Below are 11,564 nucleotides of genomic sequence, written 5' to 3' on the forward strand. Positions count from 1 at the left end.
CTCACTACTAAACTGGAGCGGTGCCCACGCAGAGGGTGCTCTGAGAGATTCCTTCTCCCGTCCCCAAACATGGGGAACTGACTGCACCCACAGGGCTCCGGGCAGGGGCTTCAGTAGGAGCCCCGCCGTACTCATTCCTCCCGGGTCAGCAGATGGAGAGGGAAAAAATTAAAACAAAGCAAGAATCCAGGAAGTTTGTTAATTCTCTATCATAGGTTTGCTATGGCATCTTCCGTTGTGGAAAAAGAGCAAAACAAGGAGATTTGATGTTCATTAGACAAAAAAACAAAACAAAACAAGCCAAAACAACAACCCACCATTGCTGCTAGTTTCCCTTGATGAAAGTTTTAGTGAAAAAGTCCCTTACAGACCTAGTTGCAGTGCAGGCTGTAAATCTGGGTATGACAGAGCCACAAACTGCAGAGGAAATGTCACCAAGACTTCTGTCCCCAAAGTGCTTCCCAAAAGAGCTGTGACTCAGCTTCTGCTTTATAGAGTTAATTAAAAATCTTAAAGGAGACTGAAAACACTTCCTAATAGCAAAGATGATGATGATTGTTGAGCTTTTGGTGGGATACCCTTCCTTTTCGGACGAGGGTGAAAGAGCAGAGGAGGTGCTGTCCTGCTAAGTTCTTGATTTCATAGTCTCATAGTTTTCTGAAGGCAGAGTTCTAAGAGGTTACATGATAAGACCAAGCAATAACAGCAGGCAAACAGCAAGCAGAAAACAGCTTCTTCTTGTTCTCTAAACGTACAGAAGTGTGGATTATATTTGTTAATTGACCAATAAAATTGACACACGATTCTAGTTTTTCTTTTCTTAACCTATCCTGGTCTAATTCTAACAGTCATAAGTCTTACACAAGTATTACATAGGTATTACACAGATTTGCATATATAGTTTCTATTAGCTCTTATATTGTTTATGTGAACACTCTTATCTAAAAAATGTGAACAGTATAATTCCATCTATGTTTTGTCTAAAGTAAAGAGATTCTGTGAAAAGGTAACACTGCTGCAGTAAGAACTGTGTTTAAGATTTCTTTGTTGCAGCTTTTGAATGTTTAAAGCACTTAGCATATATTTCTAGTAAACGTTAAAAATCAATATTTTTATTTCACTTTGGTGTGACTTCATGTATTTCAGCTTATCTAAAGGTTTTAATTCAACCCCTGTGCTTTGGCTTTCCTCTGAGCTTGGGTCCAGAGGAGCTTTTACTCCAACAAAAGATGATGATGATGATGATGATGATGATGGTGAATAGTAGTAGTAAAGAATTAAGCAATCTCAAGTTATATTCATGGCTCCCAAGTCTCAGTGCTGAGTCTATACTCTTTGAGTATAGACCTAATTAATATGGTGGAACATGATCAGCTCTTTTATAAATTCTGAAATGTTGCTGGTCCTCGGTCACCTGCTGGAGTGTATTCTAAGTGAAATGAATTATGTTTATCGGTGGGATGTGGTTAGGAGCCTTGCACTAAATATCAGCTAAAGTCTGAACCACAACCTTGTCACAACACTTTATTACTTTATTCTTGGACTTCATATACCATATGGTTTTAACACATATTTCCTTCTTACCCACCACCAAAGATGTTATTACAAGACATGTTGTGAGTGAGTGCTTTATAAAAGTAAATTTAATAACACTTATTTACTGGTCATTCCAAGTGGCAACTCTAAAGTATCAGAATTTTTAAATATAGGACACAACGCAGTGAGTAGCTTGATGAGATTTTATTTTGATTGATTTGGTCCCTGGAACATTGCTTTTTGTCTGTACTTTGTATCAATTTTAATGATTCTCACATACTCCCAGCTGTATTTTAATTCCCGTGCTGAAAATATAAGTGGACTTAAAGGGCAATGTCATTTCCTTGCTAATGAAAACAACAGGTGAAGAGATAGAAAAAGAGAAAGAAAGCAGTGCCTTTAGAACAATAATTGGTCTACAGATATTTTAGCTTTCACTACCTTTTAAACTATCAAAGGGTCTAAAAAGACAGGTAGGAAAACAAACCACAATATTTTGCTATCACAGTGCTCTAGAAACTTCGTCTTCCATGTCTATATATGTAACCACCTGCAACTCCATCTTACACTACTGCTGCTTTGTCAAGCTAATTATCCGCATTTTTAACCACAGCTTTTGAATTGTCATTGTATGATACTGTAGTTGCACTGCTAGTTGTACCTAAACTAGCTAAATTAAGGTATAAAGCTATATGCAACTGAGCTGCAATAAGTGAAATGGAAAATTAAGTCAAAAACTGGTAAGTTCCTATAGGCAGTCATTAAAGTTGCTCAATAATTAAAATAATAAAAATTCTCAACCCAGAAATGCTTAGTACAGGAACGAATTACAATATAATTGGCATTGTTTACCAAGAAACCTATAATTTGAGTTACTTTGGCATATTTCATAAAGACTATAATTTACATAAACAACTGTGGGAGGCACCTGATCATCATCAATTCTCTAGCCTAGTGTTTGGTGCTTTTCTGGAAGTAAAAAGTAAGTACAATTCCAAATTGCTTGTCTGGGTCTCTCTCTTCCAAGGTAATTGCTGCCACCACTGATCAGTTCAAACTCTGAATATTTTACAAGAAAGCAGTCACAATTATATTTAGGTGTTACACATACATAGATTGAGTTCAAGACACTCTCACCCAATTAAGCACCACAGGGGATGTAATTATTTCTCTGTTTACTATCTAAATCCTAGTCAGACTGAAGTGCTGAACTGTTCATGGTAGTGCCAAATAACATTACTCAGCATGTAGAGAAATTTAAAATCTTAGGAAACTTTATTTTAGATTTCTATTTTAGATTTTACAGTTATTAGCTGAACTTAGATGCTGCCTTAGTCACTGACTCCTTCTTCTATATTTAGCTTTACATCTGTAGAGGGGGGAAAGACTTGATAAAATATGGGATTCAAGGAGTAAAACATAAGGGGATGCCAGAAGTTGTGACATAGGTGGAGAAACCAGAGTTAGAGCAGAAGATGAGAGAAGGCTGAGAGTTCCATACAAGCAATTTTCTCACAGGTGCAGGGTTTCTTTGGATGTTCAGTGTTAAATGGCGTGCAATTTTTGTATCTGTGCATTGACTTTATACAACTTAAACAAGCTTCTTAGCTATAAAGAAATCCCTGAGAGATTTGATTTGCCAGATTCCAACGGAGATGAGGATTAGTGTTTGTATTATAGCCCACCACAAAATATTGCTGTTGGTTTCTTCACTTGTCTTCCGAAATTTTTCTTCACGCTCCTGGAGAATAAAGGAAAAGCATAATTATTACCTTTTGGCATCTGTATGTTTCATGGTAACTAGAAAGGCATCCCCTTTCTGCATAGTGGTCAACAAAAACTTTTTTCATGTGGATAAAAGTGATGGTTTGTACTTATCCATATGGTGGATATCTTTACAAATCAACACTGAGAAGCAGACACACTGCATCCTGAAGCCGAAAGGCAAACAGAACTTGCCTTGTTCACAGATGTATTGTGCTAAGTATGTTCCATTAGTACAGATTTTAACCTGTTTAGGTTTACAGTCACTTCCATATTGCTGTCAAGAGCCCTTTTGCAGCCAAATTTCTGTTTTTAGGTAACTAGTTGATACATTTCAAACACTAACTATCTGCATACGTATAGAAAAGTGACTGGATGTACACTTATTTGAAGAAGGGCTTTATTTCTAACGTCATGGGGATATATAAATACACACTCAGCCATTTCCTTCCCCACTCAATAAAGTTTGTGCACACAGAGCAGTACGGAAACAACAGCTGGCAGCATCACCCACAATGGTACCTGCCTCCTGCTCGGCTGCTGTGGCTGACTCTGACCAAGAAAACTCTGCTTGGAAAATCCTACTTTAAAATAACACCTGCTGCTATAAAATAACACCTGTTTCTATAAGCATGAGTTCACAGTGATTAATTAGTTTTATATTACTGCTTAAAAATATTTTGCAAGGTAATGGACACTCTTTTGGTTAAATATCTATAGATTTTTATGAGGTAGTTAAAAATAACACTGCAATTGGGTAATAAACCTCATAATACTTTATAAATCAATAAGCCTACGCACAGTATTTATAACATTTCCATTAGGGGACATACATACTCTTTCATAGTCTTGTTCTTTGGTTACGTGATGAATTTGCTCGATTAGATGTTCTAGTCTGACATTAACTTCATCCACTTTGTCTTTGGCTTGAATAGCAGATTCATCCAAAAAATGTTCCCCAACTCTGATGTCCAAGTGGATACGCTGCAAACAGAAAAAATATGTTCTCATTACTGTGTATTCTGATTTTTCAAAATTCCTTAGAATAAAAATGAAACAATGGATAATTTCCCCTTAAGCTCATTGCAGGAAAACAGTTTTAATTGCTTATAAAAATCCCTCCTAAATTTAGAATCAGATGGAAAATTTGAAGGGTTTCTTAATTTTATTTTTAAAGTAGTTATACAAATTTACAATCTTCACTAATGTTAGGACATTATTTTATGTTAGTATTGATTCATCCACCATTAAAATGTTTTCTTTGTCCATAATAATTTAAAAAATAAGGACCACTCATTCTATTTCACATTTCATCCTAATATTGCAGAAATTACACTCTTTAATAGTACTGCTGGAATTTTTTACAAATACACTTCTAGGTTCCCTCAGATAAATGATTTATTCACATTAGTTATCCAGTATGAAATATTTCCCAATATTCTCTAAGCTGTTGTATGATCTATAATAAAAATGCCTTGAACCTGCCAAGCAATAGAACCATAGAAAGAAGAGAGAAGAATGAAACTTGCAATGTTATACAACTTATTTTGGTGTGAATGAAAAATTTTACTAAAATTAGTAGGAGAAAGTTCTCCTAGAAGCCAATTAGTATCTAAGAGAAAATAAAAAGGGTTTAGCAAACAAACACCTTCAAAACCCTAGAAATTTATATTACCATGATAGAAGTTAGGTCTACTCAGAAATCAGCCACAAATGAAGAGCATCTCTTCTTTCAGCTGTCTTGAAGTTACCTAACTGTGTAGGTAGAAATCCATCTCGCAACCTTGTGGTCCATTAATTTCTTTATTTTGGTTTGAAGGAGTTCAGATAACCATCTGGTGCTTACAGAGGAACACTTAAAGATTTAGCTTAGCTAAAGAATGCTTTTCCTCTTGTGATCTTTACTCCTCCAGATATAATTAGAAAGAACAGTATTTTCCTTTTTTATTTCTGTGTTCTCAAGCTAAACAAACCACCTTATTTAATATTTGTGATATTAATGTTCTTCTTCCCTGCATCTCTTCACTTCTTTTATAATAGAAAGGCCAGAACTCTACACGGTGCATGTATCATGGAAAGTGATGTTAATACACCTCCATCTATACCAGACAAAAATCACTGGCACATCCTCAGAATCACATTCATGTTGCATAATTAACTGTGGCCAACCAAAGCTTTATCCCCCTTACCCTCTCTAGCTGATAAGCTCCACAATTTTTTTTTATGATTAGACCTAATTGCTTTTGCAATGTATATGATTAAATTTCCATTAATTTTTATCAATCAGCCTGTAAGAACACCTTGTTATTCCAGTAGGATAATCCTACTCCAGTATTGTTGTTTCTGTGTTATCTACACGTTTCCAAAGTGCACAGCTAGGATGAGATTTAGCCTACCTTAACACACTTAGAAGATGTTTATATTTAGCTGGTTATTTAACTCTTTTGCATTCAGCTGAGAAAAAACCCCAAGCCACTCTAGAGAGTAATTCTCTCCTGTTTTTGAGAAGCAGCAAATAGATAAAAATTTCAAAACAATATTTATAATTTTTTTTTGCTGCAGTCGGTACAGCCATGACATCACCTCTGATGGCTTTTTTTTCCCCCCAAAATCTGCATTAAAACCAACTTTGCTGGTAGTAGACAATAACAAGTATGTCGATATATTCTTCGTTTGAATAACTTTCAAAAACTAAAATGTTAAATTTTCATTAGGAATCCAATCTAAGTTAGTGAAGACTTGAAATATCTTTATGACAAGTGCTTGTGTTAGTCAATCTTACATATGTCTTTTTGATCCAAATTAGTTGTCCTTATTGATCAGAATCTTTCACATTCAAAGCACAATACAAACATTAAATTTCTCTATTCTTAGTCTTGCTGCTTGAATGCTGACTTCTTAAATATGAGAACAGTCTTATCTCTTCATCTGCATAATTCTATGTTTGCTTTCTTTAATCGCTAAAAAACATTGAATGATCTGCTAGAAGTTAGACCAACCTCTAACCCAGTTTGTAATCTCTGCTGTTTGTAAATGATTTATACCGTTACAACAAAGAATATTTAGGAAACACACCTACCAGTTTACTTCCTGCAGTTACTGCAAATCTTGTGGAATTAGACTGGAAACAGATGATATGCTCCCCAGAGAGGTAGGATGTAAAAGAAAATGTCCCTTGTGGCCCATACAGTTTTGACAATAGTACCTGCAATTTAGATATGTGCATTGGGTTTGTAACATATAACTACCAATAAAAAAATCAAAAAACAGTTCTGTGAATTGGATCCAAAAAGGAATCAGTTAAGCTGCTGACATCATTAAACTTGTCCAAATTTCAGAGTAGATTTACAGAAAACCAAACAGTTTTAGCTCACAGTGAACATTAAAATGTTAGAGAATTTTGCTATGTACAAATGCCAATGCTCTGTAAAGCATTTAAAGTTTGAAAACTGAGACCTTGCCTAGGCAGAGAAATAAATTGTCCATTGCTGGAAAAGCTCAGGACCTCATTGCAGCGCAGGCAGCTGCTCTGCATGAGGGCTGTGTGCAGCCTCATGGTGACCTTGACTTTGAGTTTTGTTTATCATCACCCTTCCTTTCTGCTGCTGAAGTGCATTCTGTACCATTTTACTTCATTAGTGGATTTTGGGTTTTTATTTTTAATTTGTTTTCTCAGTTGTCACTTACTCTTCTTAATGACACTCTTTCCTAAATCTGGTAGTAATGCAAAAATTGTCCATACACATAATTATCAAATATCATCATTTCTGTTTACTTTGCTAGAAATCACAGGGTTCTTATATCTTTCAGTATCAAAATACTGAACTTGCTGGTAGACTATAGATTTACTTTTTCCCCATAAGTGTCTTTTATTTTTAGATAGTGCTGCCTACCAGTGCCAGAAGTCAAGTCATAAATCCTACAGAAGCATTCATAAAGCACTTCTACCTCACCAGAAGGACTTGTGACAGTCACAAACATTCCCAAACCAGGAGCAGATTCAAGAAAGTCGTGTTTATGTATATCCCAGCGTTGTACTTTGTAATTCCCTGAATAAAAACATAGATAAATATGTTAAATAAAACATAGCTTAATGTTAAATCACTACATTGCTTTTTCAGGAAAAATATAAAGATATATAATTAAAAATAAAATATGTATTTCATGTGTTCATGATTAAAGTTGCTCAGGGGCACTTTATAACAGAGTGAAATGCAGTAAGTTTTTACTACACTAGAAAATGTTCTGAAGTACTACAAAAAATGGTTAATTAACAAGAAAAACTTTCTGATTACTCCTAATGTTCTGGAAAGATTAGCCACTGAGACCTCCAAAAGCATAATGTGCTGTACTCAAATTACATTTTATGGATTGTCTTTCACACTTATAATATTCTTTCTTTAAAAAAAAAAAAAAGGATTAATTTGTATTATTTTTTACTGTCCCCTTGAAATCTTAAATTTATAGTCTTATAGATTAATTTAATGTGCTTCTGATATCAGAGGTGAAATGAATCTTTACTACATCATGAATTGTCTCTTTTCAGACCAGCATTTATCAAAAAAAGTAACTCTCCCATTCATATGGGGAAAACCAGGCTACATAAATTCTGATATGAATGAGTACATCAGTCAGAACGTGCAGAAGCACACACGGAAGCAGCAGTTCCACAGCTGTAGAATTAAAAAACATGCTTTTTCTTTGTTTAGTCAGTAAAGCACTCTGAAAACCTGCATTTCTTTGTGTGATGGATACACACAATGTTTGAGAAGTTTAAGACTAATCCCTGTTGCAGAGAGTTATTTTCAGTGTGCCCTTTTCTGTTTTTTTACTGTATTCATCAATCACAGAAATTCCTGTTACATTTCCAGTTAACTTTGTTATTGCATAGGTTAGATCATCATAAAGCATTGACAGGTACCTACCAACTACCAACGTGTCGCTAGGAATATCTTCAATTATGCATTTCTCTTCTCTTTCTCCGATGTGAAAATACAAAGCAAGTGAAAAAGAAATCCAAAAGTTCATAAGAAATCCTATTAATTTGCTTTTCATGTTTTTTGTATATCCCTGCTGTACTGCTTTTGAATATAAATTGTTACATACAAATGTCTGTAGCCCTGTGGTTGTTCCTTGTTTGCTGCTTATCAGTGTATTTTTGAGAGAGAAAAAAATCTGTGAAAAAAGGCAGCTGGTGGTTACACATTTATAAATAACTACAGCATATCCTGGAGAATGAGATAGCATGGAAAAGACACCTTTTAAAATCTTTCTTCTTTCCCAGCATCTAGATTATAAATTAAAATTTATATTATACACTTAGAAGAGCATGAAACTGAAAAGGCCTCTCAGGTGCTTGAGATCAGTTCCCTAGATTACTGTAGGCAACTACATTGGCTCCCTCTTTCCATAAACTGCTTGATTTTCAACTTAAACGAAGTTATTATTTCCCATTTATTCTGGATGATTATTCCAGAGTTTCACTCCTCTCTTATTAAGAAAGCTTTTAATTTCCATCCTAAATCATTGTACAAATGTATGCATCTGTATAAAACCCACAGGCACTACATAACAGAAGAACTATAAAGAGGTTGAAAGACCTTGAACAATGAAATAATCTGAAACATTAATGAATATGATACTGCAGGGAAAAAATAACAACACTAACACTTTCAGAATAAGAGTTTTTTATATAGGAATGACTATTTCTTAAATACTTCCTAATACATTCTCTGAAGAAAGTTACAGTGTAAGTCAAACAGTGATTGAGGGTTTTATTTTTGTCCTTTGTGCTATTATAGACCAATGTGAATGTCTGATGACAAACTTATCTATCACTCCAATGTTCCTTGTCCTATAAACTGAGATCACTGGGTCTGAAAGGTTGGCCTCAGTTTCAGAGGAAACACGGTCATTTTCCAGCAGGGAGGACCCACCTGTGGGATCATTTCAAGTCAGGAGGACCCATCTTTCCTCACAAAATTTATGTCATCCCAATTGCGCAAGAACACGTATTTTTCTAGCATCAAGGAAGAAGGGTGGACAGCAACTCATGTTCAATATCTGTGACCTAAATAAAAATTTCAGGATGATAACTCTTACTGAATTATTTCACATCTGCAAAAGAAGGACTGATTCATGTCTATTGACTTTCACTCCACCTGCCATCTATGAAGTTGTCTCAATAAATAAATGTCTGTGTAGCAGTGGCACAGGTTTATGGCCATCTTAGGTTCAGTCCATTTCACAGCATGAAGTATCTTCACAGAAGTTGTAGTAGAAGTATTAGTGCACCTCCATAAATCATCCATCAGCATCCCCATATTGAGAGGCTGTCAGACAAAGAGAACTGATTCCTTACACATTACTTCTTTGACTCCATAAGGTTAAGGATAGAGGGATAAAAATTGCATCTCATCTCTGTTGAATCTTTAGGAATGTTAAGGGTGATGTTACGACTTCTTTACTACTTTAGCATTTATCCATCAGAAATAAGTTTAGATTATATAGGCTCTCATCTTATCATTGGACGTTTGCACCTCTACCACTGGAGATGTTGACTGTCATGCACCTGCATAAATTCTCATGCCATGCTTATACCAAGTGTAGGTTTGTCTGCAGGTTGTGAGCTATTTGACCAGTCATATTTTTAGCTTTTTATTGACTACTTGAGGTTTCCAAAATTCTGAGTTCCGATGGTAGAACACAAGATATAGAGGGTGACACCACTTTATCCTTCACTCTGCCCAGACCCATTGGGACAGACGTATTCCTTCTGTACTTTTGGGTAGCAAGTGCTAGCATAGTAGGGCTGTTGGACTTAAAGGAAACAAAAATATTTCAATCTCTGGGTAATCAGGTTGTTATGCAGCATACTGAGAGCTTTCTTTTGTCTCAGGCATTCCCAGTACCTGTCAATTGTCATGGGCACAACTTCTGCATACTACAAAAATCCCATTGAACAAGATCTGGCTGATGTCAGAATTGCTGTATCAAGTGTTAGATTTATTTCTTGAGCATGTTAAATATTGTCGTGGAATAGTCTGAGTTACTTTATTATGTTGGATTGTTCATGACAGATCAGATATTCCCAATGTACTTTAATTACCTGGGACTGGGAATATAATTAAATGAAGCTTTTTGCTTCAGATACTCTCAGATCTTTTGTTTGCAGACTTATTCCACTATAGGAATTTAGTTCGATGTTGATTATTTTTGCAGGACCACAGTTTAATTCAGTGGTGACTTTTTTGCTGCTATACTTACCATTAATCACATCTGCCATTCTGCAAGAATATCAGCCAAGGCATCAAAGCTGATTCTTTCTATAAAATATTCTTGAAAAAAACCCTCTCTTTACAAATCCATTTCAAGCTTCTTCCCAAAGTGCTTTTTGAGATTAGCTTAACCCAGGAATTAGTTTGCCTATTTCCTTCCCTAAATCTCATGTATTTAGGACCACAGCATCTTGGCTGCCAACCATCTGTGACATGAGATACAAGGGAAAAGGAAGGAAGAGCTTCTCTGTGTTTCTTCCTGGCCCCAAAATTTTTAAGGGAATTTCAAGACTGCTGAAATTAAAAGCTACAAAGTCCTAGCAATATCCATGCATGGATCATGTATCTCACTAATCAGTTTAATAAATCAATACTATGAGAAATGTGCTCCATCACTAAAATATGTTTCATTCACTGCATCCACAGTCTTGCCAAGTAATGGCTCCATCCCTGTGGTTTGCAAAGGGAATATCTGGAATTATATTTATGGCCAAGGAATATACAGCCATAGGGGCATCCTTAAAGAATATCATATTTACCAAGATCTCCTGAAGTTACAGCTTACAAGAAATGCCATAACTGGTCGGATGGGAAACTTCTGTTTTTGAAGGAAGCCGCAGTGAATGCTCATGTATGTAAACACTCTAAAATAGCAAAGTTATATATCACTGACTGGAGTTTTCTGAAGTGTGTTGGCCTGTTACATATTCCCTTTCTACTCCACCTCCTTATCCTTTCTCCTTCAGTGTCCTTTGGAAAACCTCTGGCTCCAGGAGTTTGAGCAAACACTGGGACTCCTCCACTCAAAGTATATCTTGTAGGACTGAAATCCCAGATTCAGATCATGTATACAATTGCAAATGGAGATACTCTTTTACTGGACCTGGCCCTTTGTTTATTCTGGGCATGTGAAGAAGCAAAACTGTAGTATTTAGAGAACTTACAGGAAAGTACATCAAAGGATCCTTGTAGATTTTGAGTTTGTTT

General features: G+C 35.6%; 1 protein-coding gene across 1 annotated transcript; it reads right to left on the bottom strand.

Moving 5' to 3' along the window:
• Positions 1–1,724: 1,724 nt before the first annotated feature.
• On the bottom strand, positions 1,725–8,575 carry LOC116444415 (transmembrane emp24 domain-containing protein 11-like). Its single transcript, XM_032109785.1, has 5 exons — positions 8,226–8,575; positions 7,249–7,349; positions 6,380–6,505; positions 4,138–4,284; positions 1,725–3,277 (listed from the first exon to the last, which is right to left on the bottom strand). Exons 1-5 carry the CDS (start codon positions 8,545–8,547, stop codon positions 3,128–3,130), a joined length of 846 nt encoding a protein of 281 aa, XP_031965676.1. The 5' UTR covers positions 8,548–8,575; the 3' UTR covers positions 1,725–3,127.
• Between the last annotated feature and the right edge of the window lie 2,989 nt (positions 8,576–11,564).

The sequence above is a fragment of the Corvus moneduloides genome, chromosome 5, assembly GCF_009650955.1.
Source record: "Corvus moneduloides isolate bCorMon1 chromosome 5, bCorMon1.pri, whole genome shotgun sequence".
In the NCBI taxonomy this organism is placed as follows: Eukaryota; Metazoa; Chordata; class Aves; order Passeriformes; family Corvidae; genus Corvus; species Corvus moneduloides.

Bases quoted from the DNA above. Each gene is read 5' to 3' on its own strand.
- LOC116444415 (XM_032109785.1), bottom strand. From the start codon at position 8,547: ATGCTATCTCATTCTCCAGGATATGCTGTAGTTATTTATAAATGTGTA. The intron at 6,506-7,248 runs GTAGAAGTGCTT...TCTAAATTGCAG, and splicing joins TCACAAGTCCTTCTGGTGAG to GTACTATTGTCAAAACTGTA. The intron at 3,278-4,137 runs GTATGTATGTCC...TTTATTCTCCAG, and splicing joins AAGAACAAGACTATGAAAGA to GAGCGTGAAGAAAAATTTCG.